A 26,156-nucleotide genomic window follows, 5' to 3' on the forward strand; every position below is an offset into this window, starting at 1 on the left:
GCTGCAGAAATAACAAGACAAAAAGAACAGACAGAAGAAGAAAAGGAGAACATGGTGAAAAAGCAGAAAGAACTAGACATTCTGAAAGAGAAAATACACAAAGAAAAGGATGAAATGGAGGAAGTCAGAAATAAGATGATGACTGCTGAACTTTTACTTGAGCAAAGAGAGACTAAAATGAATGAAGAAAAGCAGATTCTGGAGGACAGTCTGAGGAAGGTGATGGAGGAGAGAAGTGATCTGGATAAGATGAGAATGGAACTAGAAGCTCAAACTCAACAAATGGAAGACAACATCAGAGAGAAGATGAAACAGGAGAGAGAGAAATTCGATCAACTGATGAATGAAATAGAAATGGAGAAGAAATACATTACAGATAAATTGAGGAATGAGTTAGAACAAATGAAAAGCAACTTAGAGGTACAAGTTCTTGAGACTGAGCTTGAAAAACAAAACACTGAGAATGAGAGAAAAGCCTTTGAGCAGTTAAAAGCAGCTATGCAGAGAGAAGTTGAGGACCTGAAGAATGAACTGGAGAAGGTCAGCATGGACAGGCAGAAACTGAATGAGATGGAGACTGAACTACAAACAGAGAAAGAGCAATATAAGGTTCTTCATGAAGAAACTCAGAGAAAGAGAGATGAACTGGAGAAGACAGCTGCAGAGATAGCAAAGCAAAATGAAGACATTGAGATGAAGAAAGCCCTTCTTGAGAAAGAGAAAAAGGACACTGAAGGCAAATGGTTGGAGTTACAGAGGAGAAGTGAGGAGCTGGAATTGCAGATGACAAAACACAAGGAAATGCAGATGATGGTCAAGGCAGCAATGGAAGAAGAGAGAAAAGCACTAGAAAAAGAAATGAATGAAATAAGAAGGCAGAAAGAAGAGGCAGAAAATGAAAAAAGTGACGCTGTGAAGAAGGTGAAAGACTTAGACATACTAAAAGAACAAATGCATCGAGAAAAGAATGAAATGGAGGAAGTCAAAACAAAGATGATGACTGCTGAAGTTCTACTTGGCCAGAGAGAGGCTGAAATAAACCAACAAAAGCAGATTCTGGAGGACAGTTTGATTAAGATGATGGAGGAGAGAAGTGATCTGGATAAGATGAGAATGGAACTGGAAGCTCAAACTCAACAAATAGAAGACATCAGAGAGAAAATGAAACAGGAGCGAGAGGAACTTGATCAATTGATGAAGGAAATCCAAATGGAGAAGAAAGACATAGAAAATGAAAAATACATTACAAATAATTTGAAGACTGAATTAGAACAAATGAAAAGCAACTTAGAGGTAAAATATGGTGAGATTGAGCTTGAAAAACAAAAGACAGAAAATGAGAGAAAAGCACTGGAACAATCAAAGGTGTCAATACAGAGAGAATCTGAGGTCATGATGGATGTAGTGGAGAAAGCCAGCATGGACAGACAAAAACTGAATGAAGCTATGAAGGAACTAGAAAAAGAAAAGGATCAATACAAGATTCTTGTTGGAGAAATTCAGAGAAAGAGAGATGAAGTGGAAAAGATGTCTGCAGAGATGGCAAAGCAAAATGAAGATTTTGAGGCAAAGAAAGCCCTGCTTGAGAAAGAGAAGAATGACATTGAAAGCAAATGGTTGGAGTTACAGAGGAGAGGTGAAGAACCAGAACTGCAGATGACAAAACACGAGGAAAAGGAGGACATGGATAAGATCGCTGTAGAAGAAGAAAGAGCACTGAAAAAAGAAGTTACAGAAATACAAGGACAGAAAAAAGAGGCAGAAAATGAAAAGCTACATATGATGAAGAAGGAGAAAGAACTCAGCATTCTGCAAGAGCAAATACAAAAAGAGAAAGAAGAAATAGAGAAAATCAAAAGCAAGGTGATGACCGACAAACGTTCACTTGATCAAAGAGAGACCGAAATAAATAAGAGAAAGCAAATTCTAGAGGATAGTTTGAGGAAGGTGATGGAGGACAGAAGTGATCTGGATAAGATGAGAACGGAACTGGAATCTCAAACTCAACAACTGGAAGACACCAGAGAGAAAACGAAGCAGGAAAGAGAGGAACTTGATCAATTAATGCATGAAATACAAAAGGAGAAGAAAGACACCGAAAATGATAAGTATGTTACAAATAATTTGAAGAATGAGTTAGAACAAATGAAAGCTGACTTCAAGGTAAAATATGATGAGATTGAGCTTGACAAACAAAAGATAGAGAGCGAGAGGAAAACCTTTGAGCAATTAAAGTCCGCTATGCAGAGAGACATTGAGGATATGAAGAGTGCTTTAGCCAAAGCCCAAATTGACAGACAAAAAATAGATGACATTGAAACTGAACTAGGAAAAGAGAAAGAGCATTATAAGTTCCTTGCTGAAGAAACACAGAGAAAGAGAGATGAACTGGAGAAGATGACTGCAGAGATAGCAAAGCAAAACGAAGACATTGAAACAAAGAAAGCCCTTCTTGAGAAAGAGAAAAATGACATTAAAAGCAAATGGTTGGACTTACAGAAGAGGGGTGAGCAGCTGGAATCACAGATTACAAAACACAAGGAAGTGCAGGACATGGGCACAATGGCAGTGGAAGAAGAGCGAAAAGAGCCAGAAAAAGAAATTCAAAAAGAAGAGGGCGAAAAAGAAAAAGATGACGTTATGGAGAAGTGGAACGACTTAAACATCCTAAAAGAACAAATACAAAAAGAAAGGAATGAAATGGAGGAAGTAAAAAACAAAATGATGACTGCTGAACTTTTACTTGAGCAAAGAGAGGCTAAAATGAATGAACAAAAGCAGATTCTGGAGGACAGTCTGCAGAAGTTGATGGAGGAGAGAAGTGATCTGGATAAGATGAGAAAGGAACTGGAAACTCAAAAGCAACAAATAGAAGACAACATCAGAGAGAAAATGCAACAGGAGAGAGAAGAACTTGATCAATTAATGCATAAAATACAAATGGAGAAGAAAGACATGGAAAATGAGAAGTATGCTACAAGTAAATTGAAGAATGAGTTAGAACAAATGAAAACTGACCTCGAGGTAAAATATGGTGAGATTGAGCTTGAAGAACAAAAGATAGAAAGTGAGAGAAGAGCTTTTGAACAGTCAAAGGCAGCTATGCAGAGAGACATTGAGGACATGAAGAATGCTTTGGAGAAGGCGAGCGTGGACAGGCAAAAATTAGACGAAACTGACACTGAAGTGAAAGCAGAGAAAGATCATTATAACATGCTTCTTGAAGAAACACAGAGGAAAAGAGATGAACTGGAGAAGATGACTGCCAAGATATCAGAGCAAAAGGAAGACAATGAGAAAAAGAAAGCGCTGCTTCAGAAAGAGAAAAATGACTTTGAAAGCAAAAAGATGGAGTTAGAGAGGAGAGTTGAGGAGCTGGAACTGCAGATTAAAAACCAGAAGGAAAAGGAGGACATGAACAAGATGGCAATGGAGGATGAGAGGAAAGCTATAGAAAAAGAAATGACAGAAATAACAAGACAGAAAAAAGAAGCAGAAAAAGAAAAAGAAGACATGGTGAAAAGGCAGGAAGAACTAAGCTTTCTAGAAGAGCAAATACAAAAGGAGAAAGACAAAATAGAGAAAGTCAAAAATAAGGTGATGACTGACAAACTTTTACTTGATGAAAGAGAGGCTGAATTACACCAACAAAAGCGAATTCTGGAGGACAGTTTGATTAAGATGATAGAGGAGAGAAGTGATTTGGATAAGAAGAGAATGGAACTGGAAGCTCAAACTCAACAAATGGAAGGAATCAGAGAGAAAATGAAACAGGAGAGAGAGGAACTTGATCAGTTGATGAATGAAATACAGATGGAGAAGAAAGACATGGAAAATGAAAGGCACATCACAAATAATTTGAAGAATGAGTTGGAACAAATGAAAGGCAACTTAGAGATAAAATATAGTGAGATTGAGCTTGAAAAACAAAAGATAGAGAATGAGAGAAATGTTTTTGAACAGTCAAATGCAGCTCTGCAGAAGGAAGTTAATGACCTAAAGAATGTTCTAGAGAAAGTCAGCCTGGGCAGGCAAAAATTGAATGAGACTATGATGGAACTAGAAACAGAGAAAGAGCAATATAAGGCTCTTGTTGAAGACAGTCAGAGCAAGAGAGATGAAATGGAGAAGACTGCTGCAGCACTAGCAAAGCAGAGTGAAGATACTGAGGCAAAGAAAGCCCTTCTTGAGAAAGAGAAGAATGACATTGAAAGCAAATTTTTGGAGTTACAGAGGAGAAGTGAGGAGCTGGAATTGCAGATTAAAAACCAGAAGGAAAAGGAGGACATGGACAAGACGGAACTGGAAGAAGAGATAAAAGAACTGAAAAAAGAAATTACTGCGATAAGGAAGCAGAAAGAAGAGGCTGAAAAAGAACCAGAAGACGTGGTGAGGAGGCAGAAAGAACTAGACATTCTAGAAGAGCAAATACACAAGGAGAAAGACGAAATAGAAAAAGTCAAAGACAAGATGATGACTGACAAAGTTTTACTCGATCAAAGAGAGACTGAGTTAAACCAACAAAAGCAAATTGTGGAGGACAGTTTGAAGAGGATGAAGGAGGAGAAAAGTGATTTGGATAAGATGAGAGTGGAGCTTGAAGCTCAAACTCAACAGATGGAGGATAACATCAGAGAGAGGAACAAGGAAATAATGGAGCACCTAACATCAGAACTCAAGGAAATGAGAGCTAAACTGGATTTAGAACAAGAGGAATTTGAAGCTGAAAAACAAAAAGTACACAACGAGTGGAGAGATCTTGAGCAGTCAAAGGCAGAGACACAGAGAATGGCTGAGGAGCTCAAGAATGTTCTAGAGCAGACAAAGAGGGAGAAGGAAAAGGTGGAGGAGATGAAGACTCAACTTCAAACAGCAAAAGAGGACAAAGATGGTGTTTCTGATGAGATAACAAAGAAAGAACTTGAACTGGAGAGGATTATTGCTGAGACAGAGAACAAAAATGCCCTTCTTGAGAAAGAGAAAAATGACATAGAAAGGAAATGGTTGGAGTTACAGAGTAGATGTGAGGAGCTAGAACTGCAGATTAAAAACCAGAAGGAAAAGGAGGACATGAACAAGATGGCGATGGAAAATGAGAGGAAAGCTTTAGAAAAAGAAATGACAGAAATAACAAGACAGAAAAAAGAAGCAGAAAAAGATAAAGAAGACATAGAAAGCAAACTGTCTGACTTAAAGAGCGAAAATGAAGAGTTGGAACTGCAGCTTAAAAAATACAGGGAAATGGAACACATAGACTGGGTGGCAATAGATAAAGAGAGAAAAACATTTGAAAAGGAAATGATTGAGCTAATGAAAAAGAAAGATGATATGGAAAAAGGAAAAAGAATGTATAGAGACAAAGCTGTATGAGTTGAAGTCTCTGCAAGAAGAAACAGAAAAACAGAGGAATGAAACTGAAAAAATTAAAAATGAGCTGATGGACATGAAATCACAACTTGACTCAAGAGAGACTGAAATAAACAACCAGGAGCAAAGATTGAATGACAGTTTGAAAAGGATGATGGAGGAGAGGAGCGAACTGGATAAGATGAGGACTGCACTTGAAGCTGAACAGCAACAGATGGAGCAAATCGTCAGTGAGAAAGTAAAAATGGAAAGTGAGAAACTTAATCAGTTGATGAATGAAATACAAACAGAAAAGCAGGACATAGAAAACAATAAGGAGATGATGCACAATGTAAAGAAAGAACTGGACAAACAACAAGAAGAGATCAAGCTCCTTAAAGAGGAAACAAACAAGAAAATACAGAAGCTTGAACAGCTTGAACTTGATATTCAACAAAAGGAAAATAAGATGGTCTTTCAACAAAAACAGCTGCAAAGAGAAAGAGAAGACCTTGATAAAATCTTGCTGGTCATGCAAAAGGAAAGTGAAGAAAATGAGAGACAGAAAAGGGCTTTAGAAATCCAGAGAGAAGAATTCAAACAGGTACAGCCTGAAAAGGAATTAACTCTGATTCTTGATACAGAACTAGTTGCTTCAGCTGTGCAGATACCTGTAATGGTGCAAAGTGACACAAAAGACATTCAAGACAAACGGACAAAAATTACAGACATACAGATGGAGCAAGACAAGCCGGAGGAACAAGATCATCGTGTGGAGATTATAACAACACAGCTAACCAAGCTGAAACAAAGAGAAGGCGAGCTAACCCAAATCAAAGATGAACTTGAAAAAAGAATAAGTAATTTGAGGGAAGAGGAGAAAACTGTGGCTTTGGAGATACTGAGGCAGAGAGAGAACTTGGTCCAGATAGAAGCAGAGACGTACAGAGTGAAAGAGGAACTAAACACTCAAAAGGAATTACTACACGACACGCAAGCTGAACTGGACCAAATCAAAGTTGAAATCCAAAGACAAAAAGATCTAATGGCAAGCACTGATGTTGGCAAAGACATAACACCAATTGAAATGCGGCAGGAGAAGATTAAAGTAGACATTCAGACACAAACGAGTGAAGACATTGAGGTAACACCAAGAGTACCATCTCCTGTGGCGATAAGGGAAAAAGATCCAGTAATTGTTGCAGAACAACTTGCAAAGGATGAGACTGATAACCTTTTACAGTCCTTCAAGATGGAGAAGGAAAAACCTGACATGACCAAGATGGAGATAGAAGATATGAAACAAATCATCGAGCGAGAGAGGACTGAACTAAAGCAATATAAAGCAGAACTGGAGAGACAACAAGAGGAGATATATGCATACAAACAAAATATAGAGAATGAGAAGACAGAATTAGAAATGACAAAGGATAAGATGACAAAAGCCATGGAAAGCATGACAGATGAGACAAAGAAGACAAAGGAGAAGTTAGAAGAATTGCAACTCCAGTTTCAGAGACAGAAGATGGACTTGGAAATGATCATAGATGAGATCAGGAAGAAGAGAGAAGAACTGGATTTGATCAATACGGAGATACAGAGAGTGAGACAACAGATGGACATGGAATCCAGCAAAGAAATAAGTACTGAGCAAATCAAGATTAGTCTATATAAAGACACAGAAATTGCAAAAGACAGACTTGAAGACACTAAAGATGAGATGCAGAAAGAGCAGGAAGAACTGAAGATCAAGGAGGAGACTGTGCATCCTGTTGAAAAAGATGCCATGGAAGAGGATAAAGAAGTACTCACATCCACACCAGAGCACCTGAGGATGAAGTCTGATACAGTTAAGGAAGTGGCATTAGATGGTGATGGTTACAGAAAGAGTAAGGATGAGACACAACGTCAGATAGAAGAATTGAACAATCTAATGGAAGCACTAAAGACTAAAGAAGAACATCTACAAAACATAAAGTCTGACCTTCACAGAGAACGAGTGGAGATCAACAGTATCAGAGAAGCACTGCGTACAGAGAGAGATGAATTGAAGCAAATGAATCTTGATATGGATAGACAAAAGGAAGAGTTACAGCATGTCCAACAAAACATACAAAATGAGAGAAGTGAACTAGAATCCAGGGTCAAAAGCACTGAGGACACAGAGAACATCATAATGGAGCTTATTAGAGAGAAAGAGAGAGTTGAAGAAATGGTGGCTCAACTTACCAAAGAGCAGAAAGAATTCAGAAACATTGTAGATGAGACAAATCAGAAGAGGATTGAATTAGAACTGATTGATAAGGAACTTCAGACCAAAATGGAAGAAATGAAGCACAGCATTGCTCTAAAAGGTCAGGAGTTGGATGACATTAGAAATAGAACAGAGATTGAAAACCAACAACTGCAGAGCAAAACAGCAGAGCTTGAACATATGAAAACTGTGCTGTTAAATGAAAAAGAAGAAATTGAAAATGTGAAGGCACTGTTAGAGAAAGAGAGACACCACCTGAAACAAATGAAGGAGGAAATAGAGACACAAAGACAAGACATCAAAATGACGACCAAAAGTGAGCAAAGAGATGATATGGACCAAACCAGGACTGCACAGGAGAAAGATGGAATTGTACCGATAACTGTGGTTGAAGAGAAAGAGCAATCTATAGACGAAAAGGACACGGCTGAACTGAGAAAGGATGAGGCAGTGCACTTAATGGAGTTGTTGAGAAATGAGAAAGAGCAAATACACAAGATTAAGGCTGAACTTGTAAAAAGTCAGAAGGAAATTGAGAACATGAAGGCACTGACAGAAAGAGAACGGGAGAAGTTTGAAGTGGAAAAGGCTGAAGCACAGCAACAGATAGAGCATATGGAAAGTAGTTTGGAAGATTCCAAAAAGGACAATGAAAGAGCAAAAGACATGATTAATCAACTTCAAGAGGAAAGAATGAACAGTGAGGCAAATCTTGAAGAAGCAAAGATAAAGATTGACAACTTGAAGCTCATGAATGATGATTTGGAGAGCAAGAAAACAGAATTAGAGAACCACAACCAGCTCCTCAAAGAGCAGAAGAGGGATTTGGAAATTAAGTTGCAAGAGTTACAAAAAGCTGATAAAATGGACATTAGTTTGAAAATACAAGGAGAAAAGGACAAGATAGAGAGGGGAGACAGACAACAAGAGGCTCTAGAGGAGGCTAGAAGAGAACTTAAGATTCAGAAAGAGGAAACTGACAAAGAAGCTACAGACTTAAAAATCAAAACAGATGAATTAATGATCCTTCAAGAAGAAATGAAAAAACAAAGGAATATCATTGAAGAACTGAGGGCCGCCATGACTGTGGAGAGAAGTGAGCTTGATGAGAAGAGGGATGAATTAAATAAACAAAAGCAATATATGGACGACATGGTGAAAGCCTCAAAGAGAGAGTTGGAAGAGGCACGTGCTGAAATTGAAATGCAGAAACAGCAAATAAATGAACATATCAAGCAAGCTGTTAAAAGTGAGAGGGATGAACTTGAAAATCTCCAGAATTACCTACTGAAAGAGAAGAGGGATGTTGAAAGTACAAAGGGAAAGATAAGCAAAGAAATGGAGGACATTGATAAAATTCGAACCCAGTTAGACAACCAAATAGGAGAGATGGAAGCTGAGAAACAGATGCTAAGAAACAGAGAGAATGACCTTAAAGAGGCTCAGTCTGAGCTACAAAATAAGACAAATGACGTAGAGAAACTCATGGAAGAAGTAAGGAAAGAGAGGGAGAAACTAGAGATGGTGGTTGCTGAACAGCAAAAGGAGAAGGAGGAGCTTGAGTTTATCATTGGGGAGACCAAGAAGAAACAAAAATACCTAGAAGATGAGCTAGAAAGCCAACTACAAGATGTGAAGAACACCAAGGACATGCTTGCAAAGGAGAAACATGATCTGGATCAAATGAAGGTGGAAATACAGAGAACACGAGATGGGCTAGATAATATTTTAACAAAGCAGCAAGAAGAATTTCAGTCCAGGGAGAATGACATCCAAAGAGAAAAAGCAACTCTAAAGAAGATGAAGGCTGACTTAGAAAGGCAAACCAGTGAAATAAACTGTGAGAAAGAGGATATGAACATCAAGAGAAACAGACTTGAGCACTGGGAAGCAGAACTACAGAAACAGCAGTCTGAGATTGAGGTATTTAAGAACACTATGATAGCTGAGAAAGTTCAACTAGAGAGAACACAGGCAGACATACAACAGCGTCAATATGAGATGAACAACATTTTGGAAGAAACCAGAAAAGAGAGGTATGCAGTTGAGCAGGTGAAGCATGAAACTGAACAGAGAAGAAAGGAGATTGAGAGCATGATGCATGAAACTCTGAGAATAGAAAAAGGTGAATGGGATCAGTTACAAAGTGAGTTACGACAAGAGAAGAAAGAAATTGAGAAAGACAAGCAGACGCTGAAAACGTTAATGGATGAGCTTCAACAAAAACGATCTGATTTAGATAAAGAGGAGGAGAGGATTAAACTGGACAGACAAAACATTCAAAAGGAGGCAGACAGCTTGGAGCAAATGAAAGCAGAAATGCAAAGAAAAGCTGAGAATATTGAGAAATATATGAAAGAGACACAGACAGAGAAGCTGAGAGTGGAAGAAATGGGTGCTCTCCTCAATAAAGAAAGAGAAGACTTTCAGAGGATTATCGAGGAGACCAAAAGGCACGAGGTGGAAACACAAAGAATGCAAGCTGAGTTAAGAAGACAGAAACAAGAGCTTGAAGTCAGCATGCAGTTGCTTCGGGGTGAAAAGAATGAGCTGGACAAGAGTAAAACAGACTTTGAGACACTGAAGGAGAATCTGGAAAAGCAGATAACAGAACAGAGGGAAAAGGATATTTTGGCAAAGACAGAATTACAACACCAAAGAGAGGTTTTGGAACAGCTAAACACTGATATAATGATGCAAAAAGATATTATGGAACAGGAAAAGAGGAAAACAAGACTCAGGGAACATGAAATAGAAACCAATCAGAAAAAGCTGGAAGAACAGCAGAGGGAAATTGAGGACTTTAAAGGTACTATGATGCTGGAAAAAACTCATCTTGAGAAGAGACAGCAAGACCTGGATAACATGGCAGAGCAAATGAGAAAGGAGAGAAATAATCTAGAGACCATGAAAAATGAAATTGAAGAAAAAACACATGAATTAAATGAAAAAATTCAAGAAATAGCAAAAGAGAAACGTGAAGTGGAAACAACTAAGGCTGAAATAAAAAGACAAACTAAGACTATGGAGAAAGCCACGGAGGAGACAATGAAGGAAAGTGAGAGGGTGGCAGAATTTGCACCCCAGCTTGGAAAGGAAAGAGAAGAGCTTGAGAACATCACCAGAGAAGTACAGAAGAAAAAGGCATATCTAGATCAACTGAATGCTGAGATACAAAGATGCCAACATGAAATGGTAAATAAGAAAGACCAATATGAGAAAGAGATCAGTATGATGCAACAGAAGCAAGCTGACTTACAGAGAGAGGTGGATGAGTTAGAAGCCAAGTCAAAACAACTGAGGAAAGAGACTGAGAAGACAATGCCAGAAAAAGTTGACGAACAACTGCTCAGAAGCGAAACTAAGGAAGAGGAAAGGGATGTAGGACAAATGGAATGGAGAAAACGAGAACTAGAGCTATTGCAAGCACAGCTCCATAAACAAAGAGATGAACTGCTAGACCTACAGAACATAGTCACAAAGGAGAAGAATGAACTCAAAACAAGGCAGATTGAGATAAGTCAAAAGCAGCAAGAGGTGGATGATACCATAGAAGCCTTGGGAAGAAAGAGAGACGAGATTGAAAGAGAGAGGTCTGAATTTGATGGAGAGAGAAACATGTTCAGGACAAGAATGCAAAGAGAGAAAGAGGAACTTGAAAAACTGAAAACTCTTATTCAGAAGGACAAGGAGGAAACTGAAGACTGTAAAGAGAGCCTGAAGAACGAGAAGAGTTGTATTGAAAGTGACAGAGCTGATCTAGACAGACAGAGGAGACTAGTAGAACTTGCACAACAAAATATACAACATGAGAGAACTTTACTGCAACAGGAAAAAGCACTGACGCAGAAAGAGACAGAAGATATGGAGAACAGAACAAAGAGAAAAAAGATTGAATTAGATGAGATGGACTTCCAGCTTGAAGAGCGCAAAAAGGAGACGGGCAACATCACTGAGCAGATTAACAGAAAGCAAAAGGAGCTGAAGATGCTGAACAATAAAATCAGTGAAAAGCAACAAGTCATAGAACATTATAGACAAATCCCAGTAATGCTTGAGCAAGTTGAAGAAAAAGAGAGCCTCCTATTACCTGAGGCAGGTATAAGTTTTCCAAAGGAAGAAGCTGAGATACTTGCAGAACAAGAATATCCTGAAGACAAAGAGAGGCCATTGGAAACAAAAGGGAGAAAATGGCTACAAGCAATAATCAAAACAGATGCTCAAACACAAACTGATATGGAAGATCTAGAGGAAAGCTTTGGCAGTGAAAAACTGAAAGCAGAGCAAGACATAATAGTTCGAGAAAAACAACAAGCCTCAAGTGATCCAAGGCAAGTGGACTATGAAGTTCCCCCACAGAGAGAAGAAATAGAAATGATGAGGAAATCGATGAGGTCAGAAATGGAAGAGCTAAACCAAATGAAGACGGTTGTCATGAAAGAGAGAGATGAACTGACACAGGCAAAGGCTGACCTTGAAGTGAAGGTTGAGAATCTTGAAATGATTCTGGAGGAAGCTAAGAAGGAGAAGGAGAGGGATAAGGCTATGCTAATCCAGCTTATGAAAGAGAAGGAGGAATTATTCCTTGCCATTGCTGAGAAAGATAAGGAGATGGAGAAACTCCATATCACATTGCAGAAAATGTCAGAGGAACTGGAAAAGACAACAGCAGAAATTGAAGAAGAGAAGAAGAAACTAGAGATCGACAAGGGCTTCTTAAGGAAAGAGAGAGATGAATTTGAACAAATGAGAGCTGGAGCACCAGTGAAGAAGGTAGAGAGGATAAGAGAAATAGATGAACTTGAAGAACTGAAAGACAAAGCAGACATGGAGCAAAAGGAATCTAGCAAAGGTGTTCCAGAAAAGAAAATGACAGATGAGGAAGAGGTGCAAGCACTTGAGAAAGAAAAGGACAAAAGGACAAAAACGGCTAATGCTGAGACACAAACTTCTGCAGGAGAACCAAGGCAACAAGAACTTTTCTATGGCATAGCAGAGCCCATAAGAGATGACCTCTTAAGATCTGACTTAGAAAGACAGAGGGTTGAGCTTGAGAACAGGACAAAAGAAATAAAAACAAGCAAACTAAGACTTGAAAATGCAAAGGCCATGTTGGAGAAAACAGAATACGAATGTAGTGCTGCTGAAAAAAGAAGGAAAGAGATCATTGAGAATATTCAAATGAAAAGTAATGATCTGGAGCAGATTAAGGCAGAGAGCCAGAAACAGAGAGAGGACATGGAACATTTAACACAACAGTGTCAAAGCAGAAGACTTGAACTGCAGCAAATAGAAGCCAATATACATCAAAAGGAGAGAATGAGACGAGAGTTGACTGAAGTGAAAATCGAAACACAGGGAAAAGAAGAAGGCAGAGAAAAAGAGATCACAGTTAAACAAACATACAAGGAGAAAGTAAAGGATGTCTGTATACAGTGTAAAATGGAAAAACAAATGGAGGATGCAGAAACTATCACAGAACTTGCAACTGATGCTGAAGTCGTGGAGAAAAAGACAAGCATGACTCAGACATGTGATACAGATCTATTAACTACTGAAGATCAGACATCTGACAGAAACCTTCTCACTTACAAAAGAGAGATAGAAGAGATGACTAGAACAATAGAGGATATGAAAAAGGAGCTAGAGAAAAGATTGCATGACATTCAGAGGAAGGAACTGGAGAGAGCCGGAATACAGAAAGAGAAAATCGAGCTGGAGCTGAAGAAAGCTGAAATGGAAAGGTACAATGAAGCGCTTCATCGAGAGAGGGAGACAGACAAACAGAAAGTTATGGAGAAGGAGAAAGAAATCATTCTGTTAAAGGAGTGTTTGCTGATTGAGATTGAACAGCTCAAGGGCAAGAGGCTAGACACAAGCACAGAAGAATACCTGCGGAGGCTACAGCAACTCGTCAGCGAAACAGCGATAAAAATTGAAAGATTCAGGCGGGTGACAGACAAAGCTGTACAAACAGTGACAGAGGAGCGCACAGGAGAAGAAGAGAGAGGGACAGATCAGCAGGTAGAGGTTGTCAGAGTGTATGAGTGGGCTGGACGAGAGGAGGCTGCCACCTCTGCTGTGCATGTCCTGGCTGAAGCGGAGGAGGAGGGGGAGAGAACTGAACCACTGAGAGGAGAGCTGGCTGTGAGCATGTCACGGAGAAGGTGGCTGCTGCGGTGGATCAGGCGATGCTGCTCCTGCTGCTGCCCGAGAGTGTCTGAAGAAGAAGAGCAGGACATTCTGTAATCTTTACTCAAGCAAGTGTGGCTCCTACAAACCAAGTGCACTCAAACCTGCGGACATTTCACAAGCTTTAAAGCTATTTACCAGTTACACATTATTATTCTTGTGACAATATTTAGTTGGAGTCAAAAGAAAACCTCATTTTTCTTGCTTCATTCAAAATACACTTCAGTTTTTTAATTTTTGAAGTAGTTTTTTTTTTTTAATGCTGTCCTTTCCATTGTGTAAACATTTCATGACGAATGGAGCAATACAAATTTTGAATAGCAAACCTTTTTAAATTGCATTTACAGACATTAATAATGTTTTTTTTCTTTCTATAACGTTACCATTTCTGAGACATGTGGTTTTCTTATGACTGTCATGATTTGCTAAAGAAACAAAGAATCTTAAATGCCATTCAGCAGATAAATGAATGTTAAAATTATTTGAGGATGAGTGCGTAACATTTTCAGGAACATATTTAAATGAAAAAAAATTACATATGCTATAATGGGAAAGTGACTACTAATGTCCTACAATTTATATTTTGTACAGAATGTTTGCAATCTTGATTGTGTAAAATTAACTATAATTGACCATAATTTATACATTTAAATACATATTTGTGTTCTTTCCCCAGAATTATTTCTATAGGACAATCTGGAAGCTGGATCAACACATTTCAAAACTGTTTACATTGATTTCGAGCAAGCCATTTGTACTAGCTTTTGTTATTGTATGTGTTTTTACATTTGAATTATTCTGAGTCAATCTTGACCAAAATTGAATGATTTGACTGGAAATCTTAAATTGAAAAATGAATGATCGCTTCCTTTGTTACAAGGTTCACGGTATTATGTGCGTCTGGCCCAGATGGTGCCCCCACTGAAAAAACTGCACTGTTCTGCTGGGATTAAGGCTCAGGCTATGCTGAGGGTCACCAAGAATTGGACATGTTCTAATTTGGGTGGAAGGACAGCAGGATTTCTCTCCTATGTTGCCTGAGACATACCAGCCTGACTATCAGATCATGCTGCAAAATTAAGCATTTAGCATACTCAGAGCGTGTGCAGGTGTTTCACAATGCTGTATGGCTGGAAGTCAAGAAACAATGAAAGGCTGCATAGTCATCGGAGGATGCATGTGCCAGCCTTCACCATTCCAACCTGGTACTGTCTGGTGATGGGGGGGGAAGATCTCTGACTATAATTAAATTGGGCTAATAAAAACATGACAAAAATGACTCACCAAAAACTTGGGAACCAGCACAGCCCTGAGAACATCACAAATGGCCAAAAAGCACATTGTGCAGCACTAAGCCGTGAGCATAAAGGGATGGTGCTGCAAATGTACCTGAACAAAAAAGGGAGCTGTGTAATATTATTTTTAAAAATGAAATTAATACTGGGGAAGAAATCAGATGTGGATTCATGTAATAACATTTTATACAAGAGGGAGTTTTAACACATTTGTTTAATAATAATATCAAAATATATAATATTATCCAATTGTTTTACCAAAATATTGTTAATGTATCCTGATAATCCCAAAAATTGGAATAAATGCGATTTTGAATTCAGACCTGTCTGTCTCTTTTTTTAATAGTAATAATTCACTCGCATGCTATACATTTCAGAATAGTAAAATATCAAAACACTTGCTTTGTTCTGGAAAACAGAGTTTAACATTTAGCTTGTGCCTGAAAACTTAATAAAACTGATCATATTTTCAGTGTTTACCTAAGTAGTCTTTCGCAACAGGCACTACTGTTATGAAGATTTAATCAGTCCTTTTATGCTTTGGATAGGTCTAAAGACCAGTTCAGACAATAGATATACAAGTGGCAGGTTATAACCCCCACCTCACAAATTTTATCACAAATTAAATAACAATAATAATAATAATAGCAACAAAATGTAAGTCACTGCCATGATTAACAAGAGAAATGACAAAAAAATCATAGCATCACTTACAGGGGTTTAAGTCAACTTACTGCATATCAGTTTGACTTGTGACACTGAACTTTTTGGTATCTCAGATGTAACGAGTCCCCATCGCAGGCATATTCAGGGATTTGAGAAGATAATAAACCGATGGTCAAACAATTCCAGAATGATTCCACCCCATTGTGATCCAACAGTGATATCACTGTTGACAAACAATACAGACCCAAACATATTTACTGTTCAGAGCTTGCGATTCTGTAGGCCAGCACTGTTTCAGCTTCTAATACATTTATAACTGCTTTCATTAACAGTAGTTTATGTGGATATGATCAGTAGTGTACCTTGAACATTTAGAATGGGGTGGCCATGAAAGACTCAGAGATTTTACTGGGGTGGCACAGTGCTAAGGAAAAAAAAACATAAAAGTAGTATTACTGTATTAGATGACAAATAAATTGATGTGTTGTTTTTTTCTTTGTGAATAACTAAATTTGTCATTTGTATTACATCAATACAACTATTTGCTGAAAGTGAACTTAACGACAAAACCATGTTGATGTAACATATTTTGGTCATTCATGAAAAAGTGATACATTTAAATCAAGTAAATTAAATGCATCACTTTTTTCGGCTAACATTAACTTAAAGAAAAACATTTCACAGTGACAGGTCATAAGAGTTATTCATTTAGGTGACTTTAACTACAGGTTCTATAATGGAGTCAAATGATTAGAAAGCAAGTCAGGCAGCACTGTATAAGGTAATCTACAACATATGCATGCATCCAACTGTGAAAAGATGTTCGTTAGCATGACAAACGGTTATAGCTGACTAATTTTTGATAGCTAATTCATCTTACGATCGCATAGACCAGGGGTTCTCATGCTTTTCCACTTTAAGACCCACCCATTTATCACTGGAAAGCATGAAGGCCCAAATTAGGCTAACATAAGCTTAGTTTTTATCAGAAATCAGGCACAATGGTGGTAAATTAAGCAGAGTTTCTACAGTGCATTTTTTGTACACTTGCGAGGGAGCCACTACTGAAGCGGATAATTTGGTATATTTTGAGTATATGAGTAAAAAATAGCTGAAGCTGCTTTGTGCATTGTTGTTGCAGAGCTTGTATTAGTATTGTTTACTGTTTTAAAACATTTTTTATTTCATTCTTAAATACATTTTTTTTCATTGATTTTTATTACAAAGTGCCACTGATGACCCACTACAGACCACTTGCACCCCCTCAGTATACTTCACAGCTCAGTTGTGGACCACTGCCCATTGGCTGAGAAAACATGGCATAGCGTACTTAATAATGTAGCTCACAGCAGCACTGCTGAAGGGACCCAGCACACATTCCCTTGCCTGTTTGCTCAGCAAATTAAGTCTATCACAGCAAGATATGATAATTATTAAATGCAGCGTCATCAGACTCTCATGACTGATTGGTAACTAGCCTGATGACAGATTTACATCATAAAGCAGAACTGATGCTTTTTTAATGATGGCGGACTCAAAAGGGTGGCTATGCTTCGTTCCAGGGTGGCACTGGCTACCCCTTGGCTACGCCTCTGGATATGATTTTAGGAGTCTGTAACTGTATCAAACATATAATTAGATTTGCATAATTTGAGACAAGTCGATGCAGTAGGTAGTACTGTTGTGCATATTAATATCGGTTCTATTATCCACAGTTCTTTAGTAGTTTAGATTATGTCCCCTGGGTTTTATTACAAATCTGCACAAATGCTTCCATTGTAAAATGAAAACTTGCCCCTCTCTGTCTGTGGTTTCAGCTCTCCTTAGCACACTAGCTCAGTAAAGTCTGTTGGAACACTGACAGTATACAGTACCATGCAGATACACCAAACTATTATATTTCAACCCACATTCAAAATCCAACCACAAAGTAATCAAAACTATCAAATGGGCGACAAGCTAGAGGCAGTTACATTCAACGATATGCTCATCTAGCTAGTGGTTATGTACTACTAGCTAAATATCAGACTCAACTGACCCATCACTAAGACCTGCCACTTGGTCAGTGTTACTACGTCTGACAAGCTTTCAAACTATGTAATTTGCAAAGTTTTGCATGGAAAGACGGGATAGAAGGAGTCTGGCTGCTTCCTGTACGTCGTATTATTCAAAAACGTGACTGCCGAACCGCTAGGGGGCACACTCGAGCTAGTCTGCAATGACTGTGAATAAATGGCGGTAATGTCTACAAAAGGGAATTAAACATTCCCAAACTTTCAAACAGGGACTTCCTATAATTTCGAAAAAATGGAGGGCTGTATTACACAAACAAAATAAAAACCCACCACAGTCCTTTTCTGCAGCAAATAGGGCTTAGGCCAGAGGTCGGCCTAAAAATCAAACCACCTTGGGACACATTGTCCATTTTAACCATCTTGGCTGTAAATATGTCTCAGTATGTGCTGATGTCCTAGTATAGGCTAAAAATATAATAGGAACGAAAACGCAGACGTACGTTGCTCTGCTTTAAGCTTTAGCTCAGCTATAGCTGCTTTTTTACGAGGCTGAAGTCAGCTTCTCATTCGCCCTATTCTTGAATTTTCCCGTTCCACCTTACATGTAACTTCAACCAGAATGTAACTGCTGCACCATTTAAGGTGGAACGGGAAATTCTGAACAAGAAGCTGGCGAACGAGAAGCGACTTCAGCTTCGCGACTTTTTAGTGTTTGACAGTTTCTCGTTGCAGATTAAACGTATCAGGAAACCAACTGGAGAGCTTATAAACGCAAATACGTCCGTTCGTCTCCAATTTAGATGTTCGTCTCAAATCTTTCTCTTTGCCGTTTCGTTAGCTACTAGCTAGCTACGCCAGGCCAGACTGTTGCTTGCGTTGCTATGGTAACCAGCAGTCTGCGCGCAAACCTTCAGGGTTAAAGGTCGGTGAATTAGCAGTTAACTCCAGCTTTTAAGACCATTTAAAACTGTATTAGAACGACAGCAGAGCTTTATTTTACTGCAAAGGAGAATTATTTCATTTTTACCTAAATCTAATTCTGCTGTGGAGCTGCAACCGGGCAGTCAGAGAGCTGCATGCGGCTTCGGAGCTGCATGTTGCCGACCTGGTTTAGGCTGAATAACGCTAACATTCCTGACAATGAGTGCTGACTGCTTCCTGAGCCGATTTGGTGAACAAACTACACTTACAATTTTGCACAAAAGCTCCACAGGTTTCCATTGATTTTGGACTCTGGCGAGCATCTGATCAACCTGGGTGGGAGGACAGAGTGGGAGCTCCCCTACTAGAAATTCTCTGCCTAAGAAATCGTTGAAGAAGTGAAGAAGTTTTTATGTGTTTTATCCCAATTATGCTGAAATTAACTTCATTGTTAAGCAATACGTATTTTCGTTCCAAAAACATTGAAAAATCTATGGACAAGGAGGTATTAAATCCTTACTGCTTACAAGACTGCATTTTCTTGTGTAAACACCAGGTGGCAGCAATGCACAGTTGATTAGAAAGGAGACCGTCAACTCCCTTCTTCATTGACATACAGGACGTTGTTATTAAAATTGAACAAAACACCATCTAAAAATTCTCAAATACCGGTGATTATGAGTACACATGGCAAAACCTGAACTTTCTCCTGTGTTTCTTAAGAGAAATGAGAAATGAGAATTACTTACAGGGTGTTGAGACGTCTTTAAGTCACTCCGACCAGTGTGAGATCCTAAACGTCTTGGTGCCACGAGCCAATGGCACTAATGCAAGATGATAAATCTTTTTGATCTTAAATGTAAAAATTGCTCTTAAGAACTTAATCTTGCACAGGTGGAAGATTCAGTGAGGAACACCTACAGCCATGCTTAATGGGACTGTAGTGCCACAGCGAGTGAGGTGAAATTTGATGACCTAACGGATTTCCACCCCGTTGTGACGTCATGGCTTGCGAACCGTAGATTTATATATAAAGAACTCGATTGTTCGTGACGTCGCAATAGACGCTGCAATATCTGACAATAGATGTGTCTCTGAACTCATCACAGTATTCATGTACAGTGCTGTAAAAAGTATTTGCCCCCTTACCAGTTTTTTTTTTTATTTCTGCATATTTGTACCCCGTTGTGACGTCATGGCTTGCGAGCTGTAGGTTTATACATAAAGAACCAGATTGCTTATGACGTCACAATAGACAGTGCGCAGTGAATGCTTGTCTATGAATGAAATGTACTCATATAAATGTACTCAGTGGATCTGATCCACTATTTCGTAAATATGTGAATCTCTGAACTCATCGTTGCATTCATGTACAGTGCTGTGAAAAAGTATTTGCCCCTTCCCAATTTCTTCTATTTTCTGCATATTTGTCACACTTGAATGTTTCAGACCATCAAACTACTTTTAATATTAGACAAAGATAAACCAAGTAAACACACCATGGCGTTTTTAAATGAAGAGTTCATTTATTGAAGCTGTTCAGCCCTACCCGGCCCTATGTGAAAAAGTAATTGCCCCCTTAGCTATTAAATTAAACCAGTTAATCAAATTCAGTGACAGTTGGGTTCAGTTTTACTAGAAAATACTCTAAGCTCTTGAGACAAGGAACTACAGTACAGGGTCGTGCACAACTCACAACATGTAAACACTTCACTTTAACATCATCCAAACATATGATTTTTCTGTAAGATGTGTAAAAATGACAGCGTCACTGTCCCAGAAGGGCATCTAAAGAAAACACATTCACAGCCAAAAATGGCAAAAGCTCAGCACGGTGAGTACCTGCTGAAACCTGCAGTAAAAGTGTAGTCAGCGGTTAAAAATAGCCTGTCACTGTCTGCTTTACAGCAACCTGTTTTAGTTTAGCAAAATAAACACCAGTGCCTGAAGACATGGGCGTTACCAGGCCAGTTTTAAAAGTTATTTAGCCCCCACTTCCTAATTAAATATACATTAGCCCAAATCATTCATTCATTCATTTATTCATTCATTCATTCATCTTCTAAGCCGCTTATCCTTTTGGGTCGCGGTAGTCCAAATCATCTACAGTTTATTCTTCTTCACTATCCTGTAACAGCAGTGTGCGACCTGGGGAAGGCGCTGCTGCTGCTCCAAAGCAGTCTGGTGAACTACCAGGTAACATAACGTTTAGCCAATCAAATCAGACTTCATACGTTGTAAGCCAATCAGATCAGACCTGGGGGCGGGTCTCTGTTATGCGCGGTAAAGTAACCGGTAACCGAGCTGAAGACAGGATTTTGGCTGAAAGCTCATAAAAATAAACTATATTCAAAATCTGTAACATATAGAGTGAAACGGTAAGTACTCACAGAGTGAAGATATCCACCTACAATATGGATTTGTGGCAAATTATGGTTGTATTATATGGTTATAGCGGATATTTATTTATTTATTTTTTTGTCTAATTGCTTGTCAACTCTAGCTAGTTAACTTTAGTTAACTTTGGGTTTGAGTGAGGTAAAGCCAGGCTAGGCTAACACTGACGTTAGCTAGTTAACGAGCTGACAAGCCAGACTAGTTTAATCCGTAGAGTCTGTGGTTAAACTCACTTCATAGTGAGTTTGAGGGTGTGAACGGGCAAGAGGGTGGATATAACGTTACTGACAGCTCTTTATATTGTTTGATTTTAGAGTTATCTTCTGTATTTGGAAACAATGACACCGTTATTTTCCCGCTGCGAGGCTCCAGAATGAAACTGCTGCAGCATTTAAGGTGGAACGGAAAATTGAAACAAGAAGCTGATTCAGCTTTAAGTGAAAATCTCATCATAACAGTTTTATCTCCCTCAATTCCTCAACCTGTAGATGGGAATAAAGAGGCAGCAGTTGTGTCGAAGGCCAGTCAGATTAGAAGATTTTTTACCAGTTAAACATAAATAAATTGATTGATTGTTATTTCCTTGAGTTCTTTTAAGTCTGAGTTTAATAAAATTAATGTATTACTAAACACAGGAAGAGAGGGGGAGAAAGAGGCTGAAGGAGACTGACAGAGCTGAAGGAACAGACCTGATGAAGGTTAGTGATTAAGAAGAAAGTGAGGGAGAGTTGTTCAAGCTTTTGGTTAAAATTTATACTGAATTCAGTTTAACTTAACTGAGCAAATGTATCTGTCGCCACGACCATGAAGTTCTGTCACCTAGCTTATTAAACGTACCTACAGAGCAAAATCGCACTCTTTCTGATTGCACCAACTGAGACTGATCTATAATCTGTGTATTTGAATTATATATTTAGGACCTTGCAGTTTATCTAAGAGAGAGGAGACAGCATTGCTTGACTTCAGTACCTTTGCTTGATCTGTGCCTGTTGTAAGTGGATGGATATAGTGTTTGTAATGTTAGCTCTGTGCTTAATACAAACTACGAAGAGGCAGATCTACTGCCAGTTTGATCAAATAACCATTTTTTGATATACTCTACACAGCTAATGTACTTGAAATTTTCTGCCTGTTACTCTAGAAGTGCATTGTAAACATTTTGGGGCCATTAAAAAAATTCTTTTCGGGGACCATTCCCCCAGACCCCCCCCTTAGTACAGGCTTAGCCCCCTATCCATGAACCTCTAGTGACAACCCTGGCTAAAGGGATGAGCTTTGTGTTAACTGCATGGCTAAACTGTGCTTATATGTTGTCAGACTTGACTTGCTTCTCTTTTTTCTGTGTGTTTTGTTGTCCCAGCCTCATGAAAACAGTGAAAAACAGTGAGTTTATAGAAGATGCTCTCCAGAGTGGAGATTTTAAAAACTCATCTTTTCTGTGTTTTCATGTGGCTATAGGTTTTTGAAAATGCTGGCACTGTGCACATAGTTATTGCTGTTCCTCATGTGATGAGTAGGCTGAAGTCTGACATGGCTGATGACCAGACTGTTTCTGTGTGTATCACAATAACAAAAAAGTATTGTCATATTGCCCACCCCATGGTAGATGTTTTGTTTGTAAGAGCATTTTGCAAACAATGGAATACTACTGACTAGACACACTGGTTCTGTCCCAATTAATCGATTAGTTGAACCAATTAATAGCCATAATGAACCAATTAATCTGTTATGGAAATCATCGTTAGTTGCAGCCCTAAAACAAATAGTGTATTAACTTTTTTTTTTTTTAAATAGGCAAAACAACTTAGAACTGCAGTGAATGCAGGAATGAGTATAACCTACGTTTGCAGTCACAAACTGCATATATATGAATTAAAATGTTGAAACAATGCCAAATATAATCTACATAAGTAAGTCATTTATTTTAAAGACAGGCTCTGTTAGTATTAATGAGTGTAAGGCTTCAAGCTGAAATATTTGTTGAAGAATTTACTAATAAAACTGCAATACAAAATTAGTAACATATTACATTTAATATGTTACTTGTTATACATAAGCTTTGAATATCTCTGTTTATGTACAGCTGACAAGTAATATTTAATCCTGTGTGAAAATACACTGCAATTAGCTCGGTGCTAATGTTATATACTGATTCGCATAGAGACACTAACAAAAATGAGCATTATTGTAACAATGGAAATTGAATTATAGCCTTTTCAAAAGAAAAGCCTTTTATATTATGAAAGTTCAGATGCAGAAAATAAATTCATTTGATTCTGAAGCATATCTTAAAGAAAAAGTCTGTTGTGTTAATGAGCTTTGTAAATTTTTGAATGTATCACAAACATCAGTATCAGAATCACTCAGTATCAGAATATCTGAAATTACAAGACGTAATTTTCTTTTTAGTGATTAAACGTCATTTAAATAGCTGAGGCTGTAGAAAAGGACTGAGGGTTGTAAACGTGAGTCATTCTATGTGGAGTTATACCTTCTACATGTAAGCCAATTATAAGATATTAAGATACAGTATAGTGACTTCCCCAAGAAATGAAGTGTGATGCAGTGACATTGGAGAACATTTCCATAAAGTTGTAGAGAAAGTGGATAGAAATTCACTTTCATAAAAACATACTTTTAGTTTTACTTCATCTTTGACAAACATTGCTCTTAACTAATAGAGAAATGGTTTCAGGACAAAGTCTGACAGAATGCATGTTGCTGTGGAACTGTTTCTGTTTAATTTGCATCTGCTGTGTATTTATGGCCCACTTTGTGTGAGTGGAAGGCCTCTTTACTTGTTAGCCGAGCATTTATGTCATTGTGACTTGACAGTAGGCTTCCTAAGAAAATATCTTGTTATATAGCACAATGTTTTTATGACACCTGGAACATTCAGCAAAAACAAGGAAAAAAATAGATTGTAGCTATTAATTCTGATTGTCATTCTCCATCTCAGCGCAGAAGTGTGAACCTGACCTGATCTTCTGTAGCAAATATGTTTTTCTTTGAATCCAGGTATTAAACTGATATCTTTTAAAAGCCAGCCTCCACATTGGGAGTGTAATTGCCTTTGTTTAAAGCCACAGTTGTGTAACACCATTAAATATTAATTTGCCATTCCCATCGCAAAGCAGTGCAAACAGTTTACATGAATTTGTAATTGCAGCCAACTCAAAAGAAAGTGAGAGCACAACCTTTAGAAGTCATAAATATTGATGGCCTCGCTGTTGCCGTGTTGGTTTAATTATCCGTGCTGATTAGAAAAATGGAGGCCACAGTCTTGGACATACGAGACGACAAAGCGTATTTTCCTCCTTTATTGCCACACACCAAGCGATTTGGGGAAAGACAGGAAAGACGGTGGGGGTCTACATTGGCAGTTAATATTGGGGTCATTAAAAGTGGAACTGGGCTTATTTCAGAGCCGGGCCTGGTAGAGCTGTAGGCCTGGAGGGAGTGCCAATCAGGGTTTAATGATTGACTCAGCTGTGTGGAAGAGGCTCATTAGCTGCACTCAGAGTGCTACACCCCAGGGCCTAGCCTCTCTAGTGTAGGTTCCCTCTGGCCATGCCTGTCGCAGAGGGGGCCTACAATCAGCAGGGCGTCTATAGACGCAGAGGAACAGGGTGTCCCCATGTGTGCATTTATAAAGGGTGTTTTGGACAGCAAATAAAAATGTAACTGTGAAACTCTGATACAGTATGATAACTGAAGGCTGATACATGGAAATGTATTTAGACACATATCACAGCTCCAGACTAGTTTGCAGAACAAAAACAATAAACTAGAATGTTTTTTTTTCCAGGAACAGTAACAAAACCAACAATATAACTATTCTTAACTCTTCAAGAAGAGAAACATTCATTTGAAATCTATGAAACTAATAATGTTAATTTTTCCTTCATGTAACCCACAACTTCACAGGAATTTGAATAGCTTATTGCTTATCCCTTACCTTTACGCTCCTAAATGTCTTTGGATCAACAGTATGTCTTGCATATTTATGTTCAAAGTATTGTTTTACATGTGTAGCATCTCAAGAGCTGACTTTTTGACTGAAGGAGGAAGCTATAGCTGTTATTAGTGCCTCCAGCCTTCTCAATTATTGTCATTACATGAGCCAAGATAAATTTAACTTACTGTTTTGTCAGCATAAAACTCATTATGTTAAAGTATCCATGGGACAGATGGCCTGTTTGTTAGTTGTTTTGACAGGATATGTAGCCTGATAAGTAAAGCACTACACTAGTTAATAATTATGGTCTAATTAATTCACAAACAGTTACATTTCTATAGTCTCTAATCAAATGTGTACCTGTCTAAGAGATTTCCAAAGCTACTATTTAATTAGGCGTATAGCCTGTGTGACTGGTTATTAATTTTGTTTTAATCAGTTTAAGAATGCTACAATGAAGTTGGAATGCACACATGAAAACATGACAATATTGTTTCTGCCGAGAGCCAACTCATCTTTATTCATTCTGTTTCTGAGCCCTGCTATATAATCACCCAGTGTGCACATATACACCATTCTGGTCTGAATTTGGCTTGGTTTCATGGGAAATCATTAGCTTCCCAATCTCCCCTTTGGGGTTTGCGCAGAGAGAAGTAAACAAAGGTTCTCTCGGCTGCAGGAAAGCTGTCATATTTCTTGCTGGCACATGCGACATGATGCTCACTCTTCATCAAATGAAAACAAAAGGTCACTCCCACCATTGCAGAGAGCTGTCACATACCATCCCTTCAGATGTCATGTGAAGAAAAACAACACTGGCACGCATAGGCCGGCCCCCCCGTCCACCTCATGCTACCACCAGGCTAGTGTCATGCTTCAGTGGGTTTAGGTGTTTCTGTTTTTTTCAATTGTTTGTTTATTTCTTTATTTTATGTGTTGATCAGAATGAGCACCCGACTGTTTGATTTAGTGGTGAACACACTGATGGCTAATGCAGTAATTTATCACGTGGCTGTTTCAGCACTGATTCAAAGCACTTATATTGAGTGCTTTTATTATCAGTGCTGTTATTGCACCTGAGTGACAGATGTAATGGTGTCAGTCTGTATACC

General features: G+C 38.4%; 1 protein-coding gene across 1 annotated transcript in view; it reads left to right on the top strand.

Annotated features, from left to right (window-relative positions):
• The window catches only part of si:ch211-250g4.3 (A-kinase anchor protein 9), a 33,793-nt gene extending 18,386 nt beyond the window's left edge, over positions 1-15,407 (top strand). The window contains 2 exon segments of the mRNA XM_036566241.1: positions 151-5,361; positions 5,363-15,407. Of these exon segments, the coding sequence (XP_036422134.1) occupies positions 151-5,361; positions 5,363-13,849 (13,698 nt within the window). The 3' untranslated portion in view covers positions 13,850-15,407.
• The last annotated feature ends 10,749 nt before the right edge of the window (positions 15,408-26,156 follow it).

Source organism: Colossoma macropomum, unplaced genomic scaffold (genome assembly GCF_904425465.1).
Source record: "Colossoma macropomum unplaced genomic scaffold, Colossoma_macropomum, whole genome shotgun sequence".
Lineage (NCBI taxonomy): Eukaryota > Metazoa > Chordata > Actinopteri > Characiformes > Serrasalmidae > Colossoma > Colossoma macropomum.